This window comes from Sorex araneus, chromosome 2 (assembly GCF_027595985.1).
Source record: "Sorex araneus isolate mSorAra2 chromosome 2, mSorAra2.pri, whole genome shotgun sequence".
Lineage (NCBI taxonomy): Eukaryota > Metazoa > Chordata > Mammalia > Eulipotyphla > Soricidae > Sorex > Sorex araneus.
This window is the reverse complement of record NC_073303.1, coordinates 346,656,428-346,681,033: the sequence shown is the minus strand read 5'-3', so window position 1 is coordinate 346,681,033 and position 24,606 is coordinate 346,656,428. Positions and strand designations below refer to the sequence as shown.

The 24,606-nt window shown below is 47.1% G+C and overlaps 1 protein-coding gene across 12 annotated transcripts in view; it reads right to left on the bottom strand.

The window, feature by feature from the left end:
- Positions 1-24,606, bottom strand: part of FHOD3 (formin homology 2 domain containing 3) — a 450,025-nt gene that overhangs the window by 48,948 nt on the left and 376,471 nt on the right. For all 12 annotated transcript variants that reach the window (XM_055127826.1, XM_055127828.1, XM_055127830.1 and 9 more), the window contains 2 exons: positions 15,039-15,335; positions 10,902-11,782 (listed from right to left, as the gene is read on the bottom strand). In XM_055127826.1, the coding sequence (XP_054983801.1) occupies positions 10,902-11,782; positions 15,039-15,335 (1,178 nt within the window). The remainder of the gene's footprint in view (positions 1-10,901; positions 11,783-15,038; positions 15,336-24,606) is intronic.

The window sequence follows — 24,606 nt, the reverse complement described above, 5'->3', positions numbered from 1 at the left end:
AGGAATATTATAGCTTGCAATATTGAGAAGCTGAAGGACCATCAGGCCCTGCAGGAGGGAGCACAGTCCAGGGTGAGGCTCAGAGTATGGCATGTACTTGTCCCTGTTCTCAATGGAACTCTATTCTCATGGACACATATTCCCCTCTTAAGTCCAGGAGAAGCTGGCTGCCAAGGGTCTAGAGGTAATGGAAGGACTGTCCTAAGAGAGAGTACTCCTTGTCGATGGAGACTCACACCTACACTTTGTGAAGGAAAGAATTAAAGTTGTATTGGAAGAGGGATGATAAAATCTTTGGGTTTTATCCAGGAGGTATTTTAAATGCTGTTCTTCATAATTAAAACACTCTCCACTGGGTACTACTAGGCACTCACAAGCCTTATGGTCACTCTGCCCAGGAAGGGTAGGTGAGGTGGGGCTGTCCGACTTGACCCTTCTCTTCTACAATAACCAGAACAGCATCACCAAGACCCTCTCTAAGTTCTCTGTGCCCAGGAGCAGGTGCCCATGTCTAAGGATCAGAGTCACCTGAGCATTTCAATCATCTTCTGAGGTCAGTGCCCCAGAAGAGTATAAATTCTCTTCACGTATCACTGTATCACTGTCATCCTGTTGATTATCGATTTGCTCTTGCAGGCCCAGTAACGTCTCCATTCATCCTAGCCCTGAGATTTTAGCAGCCTCTCTTTACTCATTTTTCCCAATGGTGCCGCATTAGAGGCTCTTCAGGGTCAGGGGAATGAGACCCATCATTGTTACTGTATTTGGCATATGAATACACAAGGGGAGCCTGCCAGGCTCTTCCCTGTGCAGGCAGTAAACTCTGGAGCTTGCCAGGTTCTCCAAGAGGGAGAACTAGGCTATCAGATGTCAGGCGGCTGCATCACCGTGCATCTCTTCATGTGACCTTCACAATGTCCTTCACACAGTCCTGTGACAGTGTCATCCAGGCTCTTTCAAAAAACCTCTCATGTCACTCACCCCTCTGCCCTGAGTAGTGCCACGAGGCCCAGCCTCCAAAGAAGCCCACCACTTTTATCTTCCAGCTTCCATCCCACTCTGTCTTTCTCAGAAGCTCGTTCCTTATTTCATAGCTTTGATCAGAAAGTCAATGATTGTCCATTGTTTGAAATTACAAAGATAGGATATTGTTCAAAGATGGGATGGAGCAATGTGGCAGAAATCAGACAAGAGTGGACCTTGTGAAGAAGGAACTAGCAATGCCCCTTCTAAGGTATCTAGAAAGAAGGGGTGATTGTGAGGATAACAGAAGGTGATGCTTGTATGTGGGAAATCAGAAAGCTACTTTGCGTTTTGTGAGAGACCAGGCACATATCTTCCCATTCTCTCACCCCAAAAAGGAACCAACCCCCCAGATCTCTTCTAATACCAATATAAGACATAACTGAAAAAAATGACAACATTTTCCTGGGAGTAATAGAAGATGCGTATAAATAAAAAGAATGATGTCTTTTGACAAGAAGTTTAGTAAGGATGTCTTTGACCCCATATATATCATCTATTCAAAATTCCAATTAGTCTCATTTTTGTAATTAAAAAATGCATTCCAAAGTTAAAACAAAAGATTGCATTATAAAAGTCAATGACATTCTAAAAAGTTATGCACTTATAAACACTTTTTATAAACCTGCTGGCCAGAGTACAGTGAGTAGGGTGCTTGCATTGCACAAGGCTGACCCAAGATTTAATACTGGCACCCCAAGTCCTGCCAGGATGATCCCTGAGCACAGAGCCAGGAGTAAGCCCTGAGCACAGCTGAGTGTTGTCTCAAACCAAGCAAAACAAGACAAAACTGCTATACAAACCTTCTTTGACATACAACGAGATTATATCCTCATAAACATCATTGTAAGTTGCAAATAACGTAAGTAAAAAGTGCATATAATACATCTAACCTACCCAAACCATCATACCCTTGCCAAATCTACTATAGACTCAGAGCACTTACATGAACATTCCATTGGGTAAAATCATCTAACACAAACCCTATTTTGTAAAAGTATTGGATAGCATATAATTTATTGAATACTATCTTGGATGTTTTTGAAGGTGGTTTGAGCCTTCAAAAAATACTTAGGGGTTACTCAGGATGATACCCAGGGGTTCCTCATAACTCTGTACTCAGGAATCTCTCCTGGCAGTGCTTGGGGAATCATATGGGATGCTGGGGATCAAACCAAGGTCAGCTGTGTGTAAGACAAAGGCCTTGTGCTCATCACTATTGCTTTGGCCCCTAAGTACTATATTGAAAATGAAAAACAGAAGCCTTAACTTGAAATTTAAAGTATGGTTTCTACTAAATATGTATCACTTTCATCCCATCACAGAATAAAAAGATTTTAAGTCTACAGCTGGTGTAATTAAAATGAGAACACTGGTACTGGAATTGCTAGGATGACAGAATGATATTACAGGAAAAGCTATTAATACAGTGGTCCCAGAATTCCAATAAGGATACCGGGATTCATGCGTCAGAATCCAAATTTTAAAAAATCCCTTATTTCTATATAAAATAAGTAAAGACAGAGCTGAATAGTATGGTGGTTAATGTCATGATACAGGATTAGCAGACATATCCTTCTTATGTCTGAAGGAGGAGGAGGAGGTGCACGGGCTTGTGTGGGAGTGACGAGGCAGCATGGTGCAGCGTGCCTGTCCCATGAGACCTCTTGCTGGCCAGTGGGGATCTTGACCTTTGGTGACTAGTCTCAAGAAACTATCGGTGATGGTCCATGAAACCAAACTTTAAGCAGAGACAGAGGGACGGAGAAGGAAGAACCCTTTCCATGAGGATGAACAAGAAATAGATCCCAGAGGAGGCCAGGATGTCCTTCACCACAAGGGTCAGCCCTGAGATAAAAATTAGGGAATTTGTGTCACTGTGATGAAGTGTCTGCCAGTCACACTTCCACCGTCTTCCTCAGCCAGAACAATCGGGGAAGAAAGGAAGTTGGAAGGAGGTTCCACGTGGGCCCTGGCTCCAGTACAGAAACTGGGGTTGGCTGGGTGTGTCAATGTGAACAACTGTCTCTGAGGTGAGGGAGTTGCCACAGCTACAGAAAGGGAGGAAGATTAGCCAAACCTTCTAGAGCCTTCTGAGCAGGCTCTGAAAATTCCCAAATATGTCCATAAGTGTTCACAGGAAAAGAGGAGCTCGATTTTTAGAGGACGAGTGGGGATTTAGAGAAGAAGCCAAAGTCTGGTTTTCCTTCCAGAAAGCCTAGTGAAGCTGGACTCCTGAGTAGAACCAGGCAGTGACACCCAGATGCGGCAGAGCACCTCCCACTAAGCCCTAACAACCGGGAAGCCTCCAGCGTGCCAACAGTTGTCCTTCCAGAAAGACTGTCTCTGGAGAAAGGCTTCGGGCTGAGATGTCAGATAGGGCTTTTGTTTGTTTTTGGTTTTGAATGGCCAAGAAGACTGCAGGGAGAGGGCGGGGGTGTGGACAGATGCCCTAGTGAGTGAGAGACAGCAGTGAGAGCGAGGGTGAGGCCTCAAAGGTGGCGAGGTCCTCCAGGGAAAGGGATTTGATGAAGACCAGAAGAGAGAAGAGCAGGAAGGTCACCGAGGCAATTCAATTCCTTTCTCCGCCACTAGCCAACAAGGCTAATGGTTTTGCTTTTAGATGCAGAAACGAACCCCTCTGAGAAGAGGCTTCTCATAGGCACGGCCATAGAGTTACAGCCATCCTGAGAAACACCGGGAAGGCACCCCTGTAAGGCTTGCTGCTGACTGCCAAGGCTCAGAGAAAAGGCTGTGATGTCATCTGGCTCCATAGGGTATGTCTGTGCTCTAGAACCAGCCAAGAGAAAGGCCCACTAACAGAGGCACTCCAAAAGCAGGAAGTCGTAACGGCAGGACTATTTCCTACAGCGAAGTCAGCTCTCTAGTTCCACTCAGGGCGCCCGGGTGGAACACCAACCCTTGGTGGAGACATGAATAATTCTACGCTTCCCAAGAGGAGATACAGGCTAGGCATTGGGATAGAGCAACACAGGATTGCCTCCAAGAATAAATATTTGAGGGGCTGGAGAGATAGCACAGCGGGTAGGGCGTTTGTCTTGCACGCGGCCAACCCGGGTTCGAATCCCAGCATCCCATATGGTCCCCTGAGCACTGCCAGGGGTAATTCTGATGCATGAGCCAGGAAAGACCCCTGTGCATTGCCGGGTGTGACCCAAAAAGCAAAAAAAAAAAAAAAAAAAAAAGAATAAATATTTGAGAGGGCTGGAGCCATAGTACAGTGGGTAGAGTGTTTGCCTTGTACATGGCCAACCTGGGCTTGATCCCTGGCACCATGGGAGCCCATCAAGAGCAATTCCTGAGTGCAAAGCCAGGAGCAACCCCTGAGCATGCCGGGTGTGTGACCCAAAAGCAAAAAAAAAAAAAAAAAATTAAAAAGCAGAGAGAAAACAAGCAAAAAACAAAACACCCAAATAATCTATAAAACATCCCCCAAATATTTTAAAATCCTCTAGTTTAGAAACAAACTTGATTCGAAATGATTATCAGGGGAGTGTGAGCACACCCTGATTTTATTTAATATCTTGAGGAAAAGGCAAAGACCATAGCTCTCCCTCACAATCATTCTGATTTTTTCCTTTTTTTGATGATGATGGTGGTGGGAGGGCAATGTTTAGGGGCTACTCCTGACATGGTGCTTCAAAGTCATTCCTTGTGGTGTTCTGAGGACCATCTGGTGCCAGGGACTAAGCCTGTGTCCACTTCCCTGACCCTCACAGTCATTCTATCTTAGGAAAGAGAAATGTTCAGACAGTAGTAAAGGGGACAGTAAATAAGAGTTATTAAGCTTAGAGCTTAACTTAAGATATCATATTGGAGTCTCAGGAAATCCCTTGAGAAAGGTTTAAAACAACAGACATGCTCACATGTCTACACATCTGTGTGCAGGACAGAGTCATGCCCCCCCCCCCCACTCCCTCCGCCACTTCTCTCCGACATCAGGAGGTCAGGTACAGAGGATCATGCCTGGTTTCTTTTCATTCCTTTCTCTGTTCTCATCCTAGAGGAACAGTTTCAGAGAGGCTGGCCAATGAGCTCATGGTCACATAGATGTAGAGTTCAGACCAAATACAATTTTAAATTGCAACAACAAAGCACTCAGATCATTGAGGAGGGAAGGAGACATTGCTTTCCTTTTAATTTTTTTTTGAAATGTTAAGATTTTAAAATGCTCTAGGGAAGAACTGGAGGAAGTGGTCAGGACATGAAGGCAACTGGAATCAAATGGAATCCAGACTTCCTAGGAGCAGATGCAGGTTCTCTGAAGGGGAACTGAAATTATCCAGGTGGGTAAACTGACCCCTTTATGCTACATTATCTTGGCAGGTCACTGCACCTCTCTATGCTTCAGTTTCTTTTCTGGCACCAACGACAAAGGGACTTCGTTAAGGAGATAATAAGAAAGTGGAGCTAATGAACTGTGAGCAACGCCTGGCCAGCAGCAAGAACGACAGTAGTGGCTAGGGCTAGCAAAAAAGGATGGGAGAGAACACCTTGATCTCTGTGTTTTTACGAGAATATCATGGTGATTCCCACATGCCAAATAACAGACTGGATGCCAGGACTAATCAAAGCAGGGTTCTGGAGCATTAAAAAGAAAACAAACTCAAAATGGGAGTGTTTATGCTAAAACTGCCAAGACTTATAATATCTAACCTAATTGAGGTTTCAACTCTACACTTTCACAGTTTCAACCTCTTCCAGCAATGTAGTTCTAGCTGGTCAGTATGGAATTTTAGCACCATTGAGGTTATATTTTCCAATTCCCAAAGAAAGATGAGATAACTTACCACAAGACCTTTTCCCCATTCCTCACAGGTAGGTCACCTAAGCTTGAAAGAATCCCCCTTTCCCTTATCTTGCCTTCTTTCTGCTTATAAAACCTTTGCATTTGCAAGAAGAGTACTGTGCAATTAATGAATCAGTTTTCGAAGCCAATCAGATACTTAACGTTCATTTGATTGGATTCTTGTTATTGAACAGGAGCTTCTCCTTTGCTAGGAAATAAGAATGCCTCCATGATTGAAGCAAGAATGGCCATAAATTAAGTCACCACCACTAAATGGAGAACCTTAACATCCTTAAACATCTAAGAACAAAAATGTTCTGATCAATCAATCAAAACAATCAATCAATCAAAACAAGAAAGTATATCTCATACAGATGAATGTTTTATAAATTTGAGTACTCAAGAAAGCCCTGCCCCAAATTACTTAAAAACAACATGCTCTCTTCATGCACAGTGACCCAAAGCTCCTCTGAAGGGCAATCCTGGAGTCTATAGCAAGACTCTCTCTGGCAAAGAAAACTCTGGTTAAAGAGATATTTCTGGCAACCAGTCATTCATTTATATTTTCCAAAGTTCAATAGATTTTTGGACAGGAGTGTTGGGTAGAGTGAAGGTTGTTCTTTACGAAGAAGATAGGAAGCAGCTTTGAAAATCGGAAGCAAAGCACGAAAAGACTATTTCTTAGGACTGATAGAAAATAGAAAGTGTCTGAGTCTCCCTTTTCCAATTCCAGATACAAGGACTAGTTCTGTCATTGTCATGAATGAGATAGAGTATAGTTTCCATGACTACAGACAACACAGGAAGGTGAAAATAATGCACACGCCCAACCCACACACCAAGCTCATTCCAGTACTAGCAGTGAGTGACTAAGGAATGCAACTTCCAGATTCAGGAATTATGGAACTCTGTGGCTGAGTACAGCTGATTCCTGAAATCATAGCAACACTCTCAGCTGCAGCTAATGACACAGAAGCAAAGGTGGGCGTGGCTCTAGGAACTGGAACAGAAAACCCATCCACCACAGCCTCATGCCTTCTGCCTGCAACACCCCATGGTAAGGAGAGCTGAGGTCAGGGAAGGGCTTGTGTGAGGGCAGAAACTTCCATGAGCAGGACAGGACAAGGGAAGGAGGAGGAAGAAGGGGAGCTGATGAAAGATTGTGGAAATGTGCCATCTGGACAGGTCCATAGCGTTTATTTTCCAAAGTTCCCTGAACTACTGCCACAGAGGATCACCCCCGAGAATATTTCAAGGGGGATTTTGCTAGAAATAAAAGAATATAACCTTTTAAAAGTCGATTTCAGCACATAGAACTTGTTGTCCCCTGGGGTGCTGGCACTGCAATGGGAACGTGGGTGGAGGATGTGATTTATGAAGGGAGCACGGCAAGTCTCGGAGAATACCTCAAGGTTTGAGCACTTCCATGAAAGGCGAGCGACCTCTCCATGGGCCTCTCTCACTGCTGCTTGCGCTGGCTATGTGAACACTAGTTCTAGAAATGGTAACTTGTTCCTCTGTGCTCCCTGCTAGTTGCCAAAGGAATGACGCCATGGGATAACTTCAAAACTGTGGACCGAGAAAGCGACAAAGACAATGATGTCACGATACAGCTGTCATTAAGATGGGACAGCGGTGGAATTTTCCCAAGTCCTGGACCAAGGAGATGATGATCTACACAGGGAAGCATTACGGCAACACACACAAACAACAGTAGCTAAATAACAAGCTCTAATGAAAGTGGGGTGTCTTCACTTAGTTAGGGATAGCAATTTTGGCAACTGGTTGCCTTATTGTTGAGTTGGGGGGGTGGGGGGATGAACGTTTATATTGATTATATATCTTTGCAGTTTTCTGTAACAGAGGCAAAGAAATACAATTCCAGGGTAACTGTGGTTTATCCGTGATGCTAGCCAGGAGACTTTTGAGCCAGATAGGTGCCCATTGAATAATGACAGTGGAAACACCAGGAGGTAAAATCACACCATTAGCTGGGTTTAGAATTTCCATGCAGGCTTTTTTGGTTTTCAAAAGGCCATGACTAACAAAATAACAGAATCCTTTATGTCTTCAACTAGAATGTGCGGTAGGAAGATTTTACTCTGTGCTCAGGAGAATAAAATAGAGTTGGGGGAGAGAGTCTGTGCAGAGGGGTCTGGTTGGGAGCAAAAGGCCTCATTTTTCACTTTGAATCAATGGCTCACCGCCTGGGTTGAGTCCCTGGGGAAGTTTTTAAAAATAACCCAGGCTGGGGCTTACCCCCAAATCACATCCATCTTCATATTTCAATTTTTCTTCTAAAAAAATCACTGTAAATTGTTTCTGATATATTTGGAAATGTCAGAATAAATCAAGGTGAACACATTTCTCCAACTCCTTCCTGGAGTTCTCTCCCAGGGGTAAGAGCCGAAGGGAGGACATTGGGCAAAGAGAAACCAAGTTCTTCTCCTTCTTGCTGGTCTCTTAGTCACCCCACAGCTGGGCTGTCCTGACTGTAACTTGGGACAGAGGAGCTGCTCGGGAGAGAAGGAGGATGGATCCCCAGGGTTAAGCACAGAGGCTTGAAAGCCATTTCCAGGGCACCTCAGGATGATACCACATGCATGGAGGACGCTTTTCTATAGCTTCGGGGACTCTTTCTGCCCTGACATCTTCAATGATTTCTTACACAGTTCACCACATTTCAGGCCAACAGTAGAAACAGCATCTGAAGATACTTTACACAGGATTTGTATCTTTATCCACAAAACATAATAAAAGTCATCTTACTAAAAAGCTATGTATAGTTCCTGCTGAGAGAGAAAACTGGATCCAGTTCCAGAAACTCTTTGGTAGGGAAACAAAAAGTCCAACATTCTGTCTTGTTCTTCCCACCAAGTGGCGACTTCAGCCTGGCTCTGGCACACAAATCTTTGGGGTCTGACGTAGACGGTTTTAATGATGCCCTGAAAACTGGTGTCTAGTGTAAGTTTCCTGATGGAAACTAAAACCAATTCCCTTTGCTCTGCACTGGCTCATGAAGTCTTTGTTATTTTTGCTATGCTCTATTGTGTTTAATGAAAAACTTCTCATGAGCCAAAGTTTCAAAGTGGCTGTTTACAGCTGGCTTTTATGAAAATCACAGTCAAGAATTGGAAGCAGAAATAAAATCGATGATATCTGTATTGGCGACACAGAACAAAGTCAATTCTCCCATGTATTCTGTGTTTTCATTCTAATTTGCATTCTCACCTCTTGTAACATTTATAAGTTAAGCCCTGTTCACATTTTGACATCCCCCCTCCCCTCGCCAGAGTCACACACTCATGCTCACTGTAGACCATTCTGGGATCTGTTTTTTTTTTTCAATATATTTTTTTCAATATATTTCCCTCTATTTTTTCCCTCTTTTTTTTCAATATATTTTTTTTCAATATATTTCCCTCTATTCTCCCACCTAGTTACAACGAGTCAAATTTTTGGCCTTTTACTAGGCAGTGAAGTACTCCAAGGGGTCTCCATCCACACTATACAAGTGTGTGGCTCTAAGCTATTGGTCAGACTTGATGAGTCTAAGCCAGACTCATCAATGACCATACTTGGACTCAAAGAGAGGTCAAATGGGTACCATTCACTCTGGGTCTCTGAAAGGAAATTTATAATCTTCCCTTTCCTTTGTAAAATAAAGTCAGAAATGCCTGTGCCGTTCAACTGTTACTTTTGTTCTTCCCTAGTCCTGCCTCTCCCCTGAAGATAAGAACCACAGAAACCTAGAGGGTACAGCCAGCCACATAAAACTACACAGGAAGGAGGAGGAGAGTGGCTTACTGCCACTGGGTTTGGAAGAAGGTACTGGTGAAGTCAGAAAGCGGGGAACTGCAAGCAATCATCAATGGCTATTTTAACCTACCTGGGCTGAATGCTCTCAGTCTCCTCTCAAGTGCCAGGTCAGAAGGGGCCACATGAATGGCTTAGCACAAAATGTGGGGAAAGTCAGGACAAGGGCCCAACATCTGGTGCCGAGGTATCATTTTCGAGGGAGGACAAGGGAGGTCTACTTTCAGCCAAAGAAGAGCATTGGATGAGCCTATTTTTCCCATTGGGTTGGAGTGGTTTGGATTTACAAACGAGAAACTTTTTGTTCTCATTTGGGGTTCTGTCTGAAGCTAGACATGGAATAGCTCCCATAGAGAGACTGAGCAGAAATCAACACCAGAGCGGACACAACTGGGTTCCAACCCCCTCGCCATAGCCTGAATAGGATGGAGGGATCAAACTCTTTGGGCTGGCCTGGCTGCGACTCAAGCAGTGGCCGGCAAAGGACTGATTATTAAATCAATTCTTTCAGATATGCAAAGGAGACTCTAACACTGGGTGAATCATTAGAATAAGACCTGTGACCCCATAACGTGCATTTTCTTTATCTTTCCTCAGATTCCCAATGGTTTCGTGGTTTTTATCTATAAGAGTGGATGTAATATTTTTGTTACAAATACAAGAGCAATGCCTACAAGGTCCTGAAATATTTTCATAAAATAAGCAATCTAGATGTGTGTATAGCATTTACTGGATGCTAAATATATGGTTGTTTGGAAGCATCAAGGTAGTAGTAGGATGCTGATGAAGCCAGAGGATTAGCCACAGAAATGTCACCTATTTAGTTGCCTTTGCCACGGACACATTGTGTGGCTATCGCTAAGGTTCAAGCTACTACTATGAGCTATAATCAGTGAGGGTAAGAGGAAATAGACACGTTTTCTGAATAAAGTCCAGGTGTCAGCTAATCCAGAAAGTCAACTTCCCTTTAGTCAATATGCATATGCGCTATTGGGTTCTGCCAGCATCCATTCGCCTCTGCCTATGGATCAATAAGTTCCCTGAAAGCAGCTTTGCCTTCGGGAAGCGGGTGCCCATGTCAAGCTGTCAAGAATCCTTTGCTCATTTAGCCTGTGGCACAAAGAATATTCTATTATTTTATACCAATGGAATTTTACCAAATAACAAAAGCAACCGGAAGGATAATTCACACACAACAAATCACTGGGGAGCAAATTTGCAACCTGAGCTGCACGGAGGCAGGGAGTGGTACCTTGGAGACGGACAGTTCTTTAGATTTAGACTCAAACAGGTGCTCCAGTCTGGACGTGTCCACTTTAATGGGTTCCAGTTTCGACCACAGGAATTCCCGGCAGCGACGGTTGTTCTTGCACGGCCACTCGAAAGGCCGCACTTCATTCCAGAACAGACGGATGGTCTTCTTTTTCTTGGTGAATGCTGGCTGACCCCTAGGGGCCTGAGGCCACCCTGAGCCCTGAGGAGCACTGAACACTGGAGGCGGAGCCAATAAATTACCCGGGGCTGGAGGGGGAGGTACGCCGTCCAATAGAGGGGGAGGGGGAGGGGGCGGCAGGCCCAGAAAGATGGGTGGGGGCGGGGGTGGTGGCCCCGAGGCCTCCCTGGGACCCAGGTCCACGTCCAGGACATCAATGTCATCTTCTTCGCCCAGGTCAGTGAAGTCCATGTCTTGGATCTTGAGCTCCCTGGGGTTGGCCAGGAGCTGGTCCCAGATGTAGTCCGATTCTGTCTTCTGCGGGGCCGGGGCTTTCTCTGGGACCGTGTCATCTGGCTCAGTCTCCGGGGTGAGGGTGGCTCTGCCCAGGTCCCCGCTGTTGAATTTCTCTGTGAAGGCCTTCACGCTGCCCCGGTTGTCCAGGCAGCCGACGTCCACCCTCCTCACGCTCTCGTCCTGGGCCAGGGAATTAGCCTGCAGCGTGGATATTCTGCTGGCCAAGCTGGCCACTGCCTCTGCGCCCTGCTCGGTCCTGCCGGCCTCGCCCTCCTCCTTCTCATCCTCGTCCGCGGGCTTTCGGGTATGGGCATACAGCATGTCCAGCATGAACCGTTTGTTGGTGAGGATGTCGCCACACTGCTCATTTACGCCGGCATCCTGAGCGCCGGCCGACCACAAGCCTGGAAGCAGAAGAAGGAGAGGATGAGCCAGTGACAGAGCCGCCCCCCACGGCAGCTGAGAACCTGGTGCTCCCCAGTGGGCTCTGCCTGCAGGCACCTCCCAGAGCCCTGAAATCCCATGTTTACACGAGTCGGTGGTGGCTGGCCAGGTAGAGAGGTGCTGCGTCACAACCCAAACTCCTGTGCTGCTGTTTGGGCACCACCCTGGGTGACATTTTCCTCACTTTTCCTTGCCTTCCAATGATGGCTGGTCAGCACCCACCCACTCCAGATCAGGAGGGGGCTTTTGTCCCAATAGACACCAGGAGACAGGGACGAGGAGGGCCCCTCACCCTGAGCAAGTGCGGAAAAGTGCATTGAGTTTCCCGTCTCTCTCATCTGCCTCCCTGTAGCGCCAAAGTGCCCAGAGAAATGCACAAACCAAGCCACGGGTCATACTTGAACTTTACTGACATTTGTCTGTAGGAGGCGTTGGTGCTGCCTGGTAGGCTGCTCACCCACAACCTCTCCTGGCTGATTTTCCACACCCTTTCTCTCTCCTCTGAACTCCCCGACTATCCTAGCTGCACACACGGAAGACTTTGCCTCCTAGTTCAGCAGCTTAAGAAATGAAACTGCACGTACTCAGGGCTTCCATTCTGCCTCCGCCTGCCCACCCGAAGCCCAGCTCCAAGAACAGCAACCCTGGAGGCTTCTTCTCAGCACAGCCAAGTGCAACAGTTCTTCATTAGAAACCCTTTGCAGCAATTCTCTGCCCTGCATCTCCCCAGGCTCCTCCCACTAGACCCTCCTGTTAGCACATAAACATGATGTATGTTCACATCTTACCCATCTTAAACACAAAATCAAATTTCAAATCAAATACAAAACTCAAATACAAAATATAAACTTGTTGATCCCACTCACCCCTCTAGCTATAATCCAGATTTTTTTCTTTTCTTGAATACAAAATTGGTTGTAAGAATGGTTTTGCTCCAATTTCTTTAATCCCCCCTGAGCCCAGTCTAGTGATTGCCCCCCTCACCTTTCAAAGATGCTCTAAAGACTTTCACTTTTACTAGAGTTGGTGGATCCTTTGATACACACTCTTTATTTTGCTTCCAGGACCTCACCCACTCTAGGTTTGCCTCCTTCTTTCTGCATATTCCTTCTCTGTCTCCTTGCTGGCTCCTCCTTATTTTTAACCTTCAGGTGTCCTTGAACCTCTTTACTCTCATCTCATGTATCTTACCTGCACATGTTCCTTGATTGATAAGGCACCTTCTTCATCTTCCTGCCAACTCCTAAAACCTTGGCTTTTGTTCTCACATCTCCCACACTCTGCAACCAGCATTCCAGTTAGCAAAATCTCCCTGTGACATCTTCAGTTCAGCCAGCATTCTTATGCTCTCCCCTGCCATGACTTTAGGATGAGCCAACATGGTTTCTTGGAGACAACACGCAGGGAAGTCCCCTCACTCGGGGTGTGTGTGGGGGAACTTCCACTCTTGTCACTCTACACTGAGTTCTTAACAAAGCAGCCAGTGTGTCTGCTCATCTCTTTGCTCAAAGTCTCCTGATGGCTTGTTTTAATGAGAAAGAAGCCACTACTCTTGCAATATTAACAAGCCTTGCTTCGTTTCACCTTACTTTCCACCTTGTATCACTACTGCCACCAAAGATATATGGACATGAAACCTTCCACTATAGCAGCTCCCTGCTCTTCCCAGGTGTCCCCAGGTGTGGTCCAGCTAGCACAAGAGTCTCAGCAAAGGGAACTGGATCACTCTGCTCTTGTCCCCAGGGGATGCCACTATGAAAGTTTCTTGCCTTTATTCCCACTGAAATTTCTCTGGGGGAAAGAGAGGCAGCAATTTTTTTTATTAGTGCCTTCCTAAGGGAAAGGCAAGTGTTATTTGCCAAAAGATACATTGCTCTGTTGAGAAATCTTTCCCCTAATCCCTTGATGATGGGATGAGTTTCTACTGGAACTTCATTGTCAAGTCATTCAAGTTCCAAAGTTACCTGAGACCCTCTATTCTGGCCAGCATTCAAGGCAGTCTCTGCCTTCTTTCCACCTTCCAGAGTTTTCCCAACCGTTATAATCTGTTAGACCCAGGGAGTGGCTGGCTTAGCTGTCAGAGGACCCAGGGAGAACTTCCCCACATTGCCAGATGACTATATATTCATCAATGAGTTTGTGAACCCCTACTAGTTTCTGGGCACCAAGCAAGGAAGTGAAGACTCACAATGAATAAGACAGCAATCCTGTTTTCCCAAGTTTACATTCAAATAGAGATAAGGGATGACTCATAGCACCCATACAGATGCTCATAGAGCAGAACACAAGAAACTGAGAAAACCACAGGCCTAGAGTAAGGAGAGTCTCTTTGAAGCTGTGCAAATTCATTTTTTGAGAACACATAAAATCATTAGGAATACAATTGGGAATCCCTTCGGCTGCCTTTGGGATTGAGCAACTGAACAGCAAGAAGTGCTAGGAAGACAGAACCCCCCTCATTCCACAGCTGCTTGCTGTCGGCAGACAGCAGGAGGTTCAAGAGCAAAACTGCTACAGCAAATAAACATGACGAGAACCCTAATGGCATCAGAGGAAAACAGAAGAATCACTGCAAAGCCCCCATTTCCAGATCTATATATTTGGATATCTTTAGCTCTTGGTAGAAAGTCAGTTGTTCTTCACTGGGAACAGTCTCCATTTTTAGAAAATTGTCCTTATTTGGAAGAAAACTGAATAATCTGATCCAAGAAAGTTCTGTTCCCTGCTTTATTTTCACTAATCCAGCATGATATTGTGTTTTAGGCCTGCTAAAACTCGTTATGAGAAATGATCTTTTAAAGTTACTCATAATAAATAAAACATGATTCAAGGCTAATCAAGACTTACCTGACACCCTGTGCTTTGGCCAAAGTTCCACTGTATGTAACAATGACAAGAAGAATTTGGAAGACAAAGCAATCTGACTTTCCAAGATATTAGATAAGTGACTATCTGTCATTCCTCTTAGCACATGTCTTCAACCAGACACAAGATTTCTGAAGCAATCATTCCTAAAATGCAAACTAATATTATCTTTTCGCAATCCCCCCCTTCTCCACATCAAAGTGAAACAAAGAGACTTTCCATTGAAGAGAACAGTACTGATTACTACATCCTAACCAGCCGAGTGAGGGGGCCACCTCAAAGGCCAGCAAGTGAGGTACCACACCGTGGGGTTGCCTGGGATGTGTTCATGGGGAAGAGGGGCTTTATTACCAGTTCCCCTGTCCCGAGGTGCCTTGTCCTCCTTGTCCTCCCTCTCTAATGTGCTGCTGGAGGAGGAGATGCTGGAGGCGGAGCAGTTGTCCCTCTCATTGACTTCCTCGTTCTGCCTCTCCTTCTCGCTGAGCACGGCTCTCTCCTCTGGCTCTGGTTCCAGTGCTCGCTCCACTTCGCTCTCCGTTCCAAAGTGAGCAGGGGTTATTTCTGGGTTGACCTCATCGGCCGTCTGTCCCGCCTCCGCCTCCACTCCTGCTTCTGCCTCTGGTTCAGGCTCAGGATCCCTGGTACTCCCTGGTGGGGACAACAAGGGATATATGTTCATGATGAGTGTTTCTCGGAAATGTCGAAGGGGTGAACCCAAAAATGAAGTTGGTTTCTCTGTGACATGCACCCGAACCTCCTTCTGGATGTTTATTTTACCTTGTTTGTGGAGAAGTTCCATTAAGTTCAAATATATGGAAGAGTTGTATTTAAAGCAATGGAGGGGAGGGAGGTAAAGAGAGACGTGGTGAAGAATGTGCTTCTAGGAGCTGAGAATGACTCCTACTAAGTCAGCCAGGAAGGACTAAGGCAACTCAGTCCTACTCCATTAAACTGCATTCTGTTCTGCCCATACTCTGAAAGAACCTGGGGGAAGATTCCTCCCAGGACACTCTAAGACTCCTATAACATGGCTGTCTGATGCCCAAGGCCTTGCAGCCTGCAAAGTCACGCTGACTTCTGACCTCTGGAAATGCTAATACTAAAAGGATGGTGCTTAGAATGTTTTGTGTGCATCGCTTGACTACATGGTGATAGAAACAAGTACACACCCTCGAACTTCTGCAGGGGAAGGAAACATTCCCTTGGGAATCAAGCTGATACAACAGTCTGATGTGTTCCAGTGGCTAAAGCAATGAGACCTGCCACCCTCTTCTGGGCTAGGCCTGCTTCAACTGTGAATGACTTCGAAAGCTATTCAGAAACATCCCTCAAGAGCATGAGACTATTTCCAAGTTTATCAAGAGTAGAGGGGCCAACATGATATTACAGTGGGGAGGGTGTCTGCCTTGCACGCGGCCGAACCAGGTTCGGTCCCCAGCATCCCATATGGTCCCTGGAGCACCACTAGGAGTAACTCCTGAGTGCAGAGCCAGGAGTTACCCTGAACATTGCTGATGTGACCAAAAAGTTAAAAAAAAGGGGGGGGGGCTGAGCGATAGCACAGCAGGTAGGGCATTTACCTTGCACGCGACCGACCCAGACCCAGGTTCGAATCCCAGCATCCCATATGGTCCCCGGAGCACCGCCAGGAGGAGTAATTCCTGAGTGTAGAGCCAGGAGTAACCCCTGTGCATTGCTAGGTGTGACCCAAAAAGAAAAAAAAAGAGTAGAGGTGTGCTGCTTGGACCAATTGGAATGCTTGTAGCAGGGGGCCTGAGGCTTTGCGTGTTTCGGCTGTGCTCTCCCCCCACCCACACACTCACACACACACACACACACACACACACACACACACACAGCTGTGAGTGAGGCATCATGGCAAAATGATTGGGAAGATGAAAAATCTGGAGCCAATTGCTGTGTGTGAAGGCCACGGGAGGGCAGCCTTGAAGGTTTGTCTTGCAGGGCTGGGCAAAGCCACATGCGGGGATGCTGGCAGCATTCCCCACGCATGTGGCTGGTGCCCTCTCGGCACACACTGCTCCAAACAACAGGAAACTCAGGCCGGCAGCATCTCCACATAGCAGGGCCCGTGCGTGGTCTGGTGAGCCCCCACCAGAACCAGCAGACGGGGGCGTGCTCTGTGCAGGGGCACCCTGTCATCTCAGGGCACTGGGGACAGCTGGCGGTGGGGGCCATAGAACAGACCCCCAGTGAGCCAGGCAGAGGAGAGCTCCAGGCACACTAGGCACGCGGCCCAGCTCACTCAGCTTCCAGCAAGAAATACTCTGCCGGGCTGCGGGTCCTGCCCCTACATGCCTTTCTCTGAGAAAGGGTGAGGGAGCTTGGGTTGGAGGAGGCTAGAGCAGCCTCTTTCCCGCTGTGGGTAACTCTTGGACACCACTGGAGAGAAACTCTCCTGCCGGGGATAATCACCCCCAGTGCCCTGGGGGTACTGGCGGGGCATTGAGGACAGAGGCCTCTCCCTCTCCTTCCTGGTAGCTGCTAAACACAACCCCAATTTTCTTTTGGGGTCTCAGACTCCAAAAGGGGGTCTTGCTTCCCAGGGAGATTGGAGAAAGGGAGACTGGGGTGGTAAAGGCCTTCTCTGGGCAGAGGTCATGAGCACAGTTCAGTTGTAGGGACTGAAGAGATGGCATGGGGCCACTTCCTGGGGGCAGAGAAGACCTGGCTGGCAGAATCAGGAGGAGGCAGGCTGGGGCTGGGAGGGGAGTCCTGGGGGCTACGCATGTGCCTGAGAGGAGGGTTTCAGGCCTTTTGCCTGGCACCCAACACCTAAGCTGGGTGAGAGACGAGAGCGAACACACGGCATTTCAGAACATGGATTTGGTGATCGAAGGAACTTTTATGGCAATTTCTTTTCATCTGATAATGGAGCATTTAGCAAAGAGATACACAGCCCTGGTCGCTTTACAAGCACAGCAAAGGCATGGTTTCAGTGAGAGCAGTGTCATCATTTGGTTGACAGAAAGCATATGTTCTTGCACACATTTACTTCACAATAGCCACATCAAAACGAGAATGTGTTTGCAACAGCCCCGCATGTGGCATGCGTTTTCATTTTAATTGGTGAGCATATGGTGAAAAACTGGCGAGGTGCCTGGGTGGGGCTGCCTCACCGGCTGGGAGGTGCAGGCAGTTGGGGGCCGTAAGTCTGTGTCTACCCACAATCCCCGGGAGATGGGGCAAAGCAAGGAGCCAGAGCCGGCACAGCCCTCTCTCCTGATGCTTTCTCCTTCCGCAGTCCCCCAAGGAGCCAGGGGCAGCCTGGACAGGTGCAGTAGGCACGGGCAGCTCTGGAAAAGTCAAACACCCTAACGCATAAGCATTGTAAGTTCCTCCCCCGTGTGAAGGCCTAACTTTGTAGGCCCAGACAACTCCCCGTGGGAGCCAACCCATGGCGTAGTTTCTCCTGACTGTGACTGCTGGAGGGGTGAGGGGTGGGGAAAAGGGGGGTGGAGTCTTCAGAACTGTTGATCAGAGCAAGTGATTAGGGTCTCAAGGGTCTGACTGCAAATTGATGGCTTCCAGGCTATCCTAATGATGACCCCTAATAACCACATGCACCCAAGGCAAGCCTGCTCAGATGCAGAGTGAAGAAGGACAAAAGGGCAAACACACAAAGCTGCTGGTGGTGTCTGCAACAGGACCTCACAGCGGCCCTCCCACAGAGGGCTCACTACTGGGTTAGGGACACCGGGCACAAAGCAACAGGGTCACAGGTTCCATGTGGCCGGTACCCAAGTAAAGGCCTTGGATAACAAGTGACAGAGTCCTGGGAAGAAGCGATCCAGGAAAGAACCTTCTTTAGTTGCATTAATCAAACCTGCAAGCAGCTAGGAAAAAAGGTGCCCCAGCCCTGTGACCTCACCTCCCATTCATGTCCCCACGTCTCAGCATGGACCTGTGCCATTCTCTGCTACCAGGTTCTCTGGGGCAATGCCCGGAAAGGTCTTGGGTGATGCACTGGATTCCAGAGCTTTTCTGCTTCCTTTTCCCATTCCCTTTCATCAGGGCATTCTCCGCCTCTCCCTCTCCCTCCTTCCTTTGCAATCATTGTTTATAGCCCTGCCTGCTGGCCACTGGGCTCACAGGAGGTGGTGGTGGTGGTGGTGGGGGATCATTTCTCACCCAGGGAAACAGGAGGAACAGTGAGTGGGCAGAAGACTTTTAGGAAGCTGAGCCACTTGTCAGCAAGGAGGGGCTGAAGGGCTCCCAACTCCCCCATATTGCTAGTCCCAGCATGCAGTGAGCCTCTCTCTGGCCCAGAGATGGTGCTGGCAGAGAGAGATACACTGATGACACACCTGACAGCCCCCTTGTCGTGGTGAAGGTGACAGAGAAGCAAAGACACCGTCAGATTCTTCCATGCATGGCTTCTGAATAGCAGGGATGGGAAAGCCCAAATATGACTACAGAAGGCTCCGGCCCCCCAATTCTCACCAATGTTAAAAAAAAAACTCCTTAAATGTGATGGCTGTTCTAGGAGCAAATGTACAGCATTCTGAGGGTAGATACCAAGGGTCTTTGGCAAAATCTGGGGATGGACAGAAGTGCCATTGTGAAAATGACAGTTGAGCCAAGGATAAAAAGGGAAACGTGAGTATATTCTGGGTACGGAGAAGGGAGGAAGAATGAAGAGATGTTCATGGCAGGAGCAGACGGGATGGGCCTCATGGGCTGAGGTGAATGTGATGCTCCCCTGAGAAGCGGCCACCTCCTGCCTTCTGTGAGTTGCCTACCACCTAGAGCGAAAGCTTCGATGCCCCTGAAAGTCTCAGAGGAGATTCCCGATGTTTGTGGCATAAACAATCCCAGGAAGCAAAGGCTGTAGGCACAGGAATGGAGAAGGAAGCAGCCTTGCCTGTCACCTGGGGTCCCCCAGAGATGATGCAGGGTAGCTGCTGTCATAGGCAGAGGAGGGGTGAGGGATTGGGCTGAGCATGGTGGTAGGGTGCTATCCTGAGGCCTCCCAGGAGGAGGTGCTGTGTGAGCAAAGGAGGGGGTGGGCTGATTCCAGGCACTAGACAAGAGCATGGTTCCTCTGCTAACCCCACAGGAGCTCATGGGGACATTCTCTACCCTCAGAAAGGTGTGTGTGTTTTTGTGTGTGTGTGTGTGTGTGTGTCTGTGTGTGTGTGTGTGTGTGTCGTACCCTGGTACCAGCCCAAAGGAACAGGGCACCCACTCCATATCTGTCCTTAGGGCAGGTTCAGAAGTGACAGGTGGCACATCCCTGCCAGGCTCCCTGCTGTTGCCTGCCCCCACCTCCACAGTGGAAGGACCCAGAGATGGGCCCCATCTCTAGGGTTCAGCAGAAAGGACGTGGGCCTGGTGCCCAGGCATTCATTCTCCCTGACGTGGGCAGGAATCTGGAAGTGAAAGGAAGACACGGCAAGAGAGGCCTGGGGACATAAAAGGCATCCGGTTGGTTTGGAACTTCCCGGGCAGGTCCTGAGAACAGTCTGAGAAGCGAGGTCCCTGCCAGTGCTCCTAGCAAAGGCCAGGAAAATGATTTTGGCCACACGCTGCTCTGACCGGATTCTGAGGGCCTTAAACTAAATATTAAGGTTGAAGTGTGTGGAGGGGGGTGGGGGGAAGAGAGGGAATATAAGGAGAAAAAGTATCTAAGTGAAGCATTAACAACCATATAGGTGACTAATGCACGCAACGTGGAAGAAATACTAGGAAGGTTGAGAGCCCTGCAGGCTGGGAAGAAACAGGGATCCGGCCGTCCCGCCCACCGGTCAGGGGATTCTTCACTCATGGGAAACAGAGGCAGGGAAGCACAAGTAGCCGGGGCAAGAGGGGAAAAGGAAGTGCTTGTGTTGTGGGTTGTGAAAGACACCCGGTAGAGGGGAGAACAGGGTGATGGGTGTTTTCCTCCGGCAGCTCCCCAAATTGAACTGGGCGGGGCACTCCTGGACTATCCAGTCTATGCAGCCCTGGCGTCCACAGCTCACTCTCAGCCCACCCGACAGCCCCGCTCCGCCTCCTCGTGGATCCTGACATCTCATGAAACATCAGCCCTACTTGGCCTTAAGTGAAAGGCAAACTTCCTGTACAGAAAGCACCTTCCCCAGGCAGGCACAGTACCAGGGGCCACACACAGCTCACACTAGTGAGTTCTCACACCGTCAACATGAAGAAGAATATTCCATGGGAGAGCCAGAGAGCTCTCGGGCCAGCCCGTGGGCAGAGTACCCTGGCACTGATCCCCCATAAGCATGCGCCCTTCTGCTCACTCTGTGACTGGGAAGCTGACCTGGACAGAGAGCTCTGCCTTTGGGTTGGGTTCTCGCTCTCTCCCACATGGCTGGGCTCCTAGCGGGAGAGCAGGAGGGAGGGTTTCTATGCCTGCTCCCTTCGTGTGGAATTACAGTTGGGTAAAGGTGTAAGACCCTGCAATGCTGAGCAGGCACAGGAGATCAAGCTAGTGGGCTGGTTCAGGGCTTATCTGTACTCAACAGAGATGCTGTTGAGCACAGCAGTGCTCAGAGAGAGAACCCAGGGCTGCGGAGTTCAGGAGACCGGGTAGTGCTGGGGAATCAACTCTGCTCCTTGTACCTGGAAGACATGCACCTCTGACCCCTGAGCTAGCTCCTTGTAAAGCCACGCTTCCAGTTCCTTGAACTCCCACCCAAGGCTACAATGCTTACCATGTCCCAGCCCACTCATACACCCATTTTCTCTAGGCCTGGAGGTGGGAGCACTGTGGATGGTTTCCACTGCTGCTCTGTCGTGGTGCTTCCCAGCCTCTGATGTACTGGGGCCCTCTCCACGCCTCTGAAGACAGCTCCCTCCATACCATCCATTGCTGCAGGACCTTGCTGGGTAAATGCTAACAGAGCTGGGGGCATGGAATCGTGTTTGGCCTCACTGCAACTCTCGAGTTGGTTGTTAATCATGAGTTACACAGTGTGGGGGTGACTTAAGCAGCAAAGGCAAAGTATATCATCATTCCTGAAAGAACCCAAAACAAAACATACTGTGGGCATGCATGTTTCAGTTCTGCTTTTATCATTGTCCCGGACAGCTGGGTCCAGAAGGTCCCATTGGAATTGCTTGTCATGCGATTTTTCTTTGAAGAGATAAATTGTTGGTAGAAAGATCCGAGCTTATTAAGTCTTCGGGTGGCTTCAGTGGATTTCAGTCTGTGATGGGGTCTCGGTGGCTTTGCCAGGGTCTGGCTTTCTGGCAGGACTTATGAAACCAAGGAGAGAGCCAGCCAGTTCTATAATAGTTGCTCCAAACTATGCAGAATCCAGAGACCTCCCCAGTTCGAAGCTAATAACTAACACCATCAACTAAACTTTGGTTTAATCACATAAATGTGAGAATGGTCCCAAGAGACAAAGCTCACAACTTGGAAAATTCTTTAGACTTGGCCTTTGGTGTTAGGCCAGTTGTTGCTAAACTGTTTATTCTGTTCTGTTCCAGAGCAGGGCTTCTCAACCTCCATCCCATGAATACTTGGGTTTGATGGGCTGTACCATGTACCTCTATATCCCTTTCTAGCATCTCCCAGTCACACTGTCTCATTTATAACAACCTAAAATGTCTCCAGAAAGCAGATGTTCCTAGAGCAGAATAAGGACTGGCCCTGGCTAAGAATCATTGGTCCCCAGGAGTCATTAGAAGTACTTCGTCACCTACAAAATACTGACTTATCACTTCAGTCAGTTTATAGATCTTCAAAATCAAGCGTAGGTCTGTTTTCAAAATTCAGATATCAGTTCTCCAAACAGGCTCAGACTTAAGCCACCCGCTAAGATGGAATCATACAGTCAAAATTCCTTCAAGTCTCTTTTAGAAGGTGCCACTTTATAGATCACATACCTACCTTCATAGTTCCAATTAGTAAGACTTCATTTAGCTTCAGTGGAATGCTAATAAATATTATGCTTGCAGTATGGGTCATCCAAAGATAAATACACATTCTTAAGCTCTAAAATCACATGTGACATAGCGTTCATTCAACAAGGGATCCATGTGAATCAGAGGGTCATCAAGAAAACACATATCAATGATCCTCTTTCTTGTTCCCATGGGGTCATATGCCCAAGTTAAATGCTGGACAGATTTTTTTAAAGCGGCCCACAACTGTGCCAATTATCAAGTTCCACTCCTCTCATTTTATTCTACAGATGCTTCTTGGTGCACTTCATCAACCATGTATAAAACCCGGCCAGAACAGTATATTAGGACCAAAAAAGTGAGTCAGTACCAGATCTAATTAGTCTTATACAGATTAGTTGAGAGATCCTATTTTAAATTTTCTATAAATAGAAAACAAAAAGTAATTTCAGATTATTGTATCACTTATGACTGAACTCAAATCTCAAGACCTTCAATATCAACCGCCATTGTGAAAACTTCTTTTGAGATTAAATTTCTTTTCCAAATGCAGATAGGTCTATCCTTGTTCAAACAGTGTCAGCCAGGATGGACAACACAACTCATTTGTCCTATCATGCCAGGAGGGCTAGCAGAACTATACCTGTTTTTGCAAAACTGCATGCAGGAAGACAAGACTGAAGACGAGGTCTGATTCCAAGCTGGGAATGCATTTCAACAGCACCTCTAGTTCTTGTCAATTCCCAGACAAAAATACTCCTGATGTCAAAACAAAAGTTGCTATTTTGGAGGGAACACATTCTTATAAAAATAGAGAGTCCTGAATACTAACACCTAGAAAATAAATTGAGCATGAGGATTGTGGTTTTTGTCTTTGCTCATTCATTTTTTTTCAGGGCTCAGACAATGAAGTTACTTTTGATTTGATGTTCCAAAGTGATTAGCCACAAAATTCAGTCATTCTATAAATATTCACTGAAACTGTTCATCTGCCAGGCACAGTGCTTGGCCCATGAAGTCAGATATGGAAGAGTATCTTCCTGCAAATACTGGTTAGGCGAAAGCTATCTGAAGTCAAGAGACAGTGTGAGATCACAAGCAATCGCTAAAGAACACTTTCGTGTTTCCTTATAGCAAAGCCCAAGCCCAAGCAGAACCATTTGATTAGAGTATGACTGAAGATACCTTTTTAAAATTCTCACCCCCAAAGCTGACCCTTCACCACTTATATCTACTCTCTAATGGATGTGACTTCTACTCAGTCGCTGACTCAACTACCTGCATGAGTTAGCAGATCCACTCACAAAGCAATGGAGAATGGGCTTACATAGAGGAGAGTTTTCCATGTAGTTAATAAATATCTTAACGTGCCAAGAATCATCCTCTGAATCTTCTCCCTCTTTTAGAATTAGATCAGTGGTCCCCGTGTTTATTTGGCCTGCTGCCCCTTTCCAGGAAAAATTAAAAAAATTTTAAAATTAAAAATAAAAATAAGAAAAATAAGAGGCTGGAGCGATAACACAGCGGGTAGGGCATTTGCCTTGCATGTGGCTGATCCTGGTTCGATTCCCAGCATCCCATATGGTCCCCCTGAGCACTGCCAGGGGTGATTCCTGAGTGCAGAGCCAGGAGTGACCCCTGTGCATCACCAGGTGTGACCCAAAAAGCAAAAAATAAAAAATAAATAAAATTTAAAAAATAAAAAAATAAAAAATAAAACTACCTACTTTAAGTGAACACACAGAAAGTGCCTGATCCCTGCCCCGAGTTACACTTGAGGCTGCTTCTCTCCCTGAATCATTCCAGCCCTGAGCTCCTGGGGAGGAGGGATGAGCATGCAATTCCATCTGGGGAGAGGCTGAGTTAGCTCTTCAGAAAGAAACAACACATATACATGACGTTAACTTTCAGCAAAAATTCCTCTCTACATTAGGCCACCGTCATTTATTTATTTAATCTTTATGGAGCACAGGGGGAGAGCATTTGCCTTGCATGCTGCCGACCCGGGTTGGATTCTTCTATCCCTCTCGGAGAGCCTGGC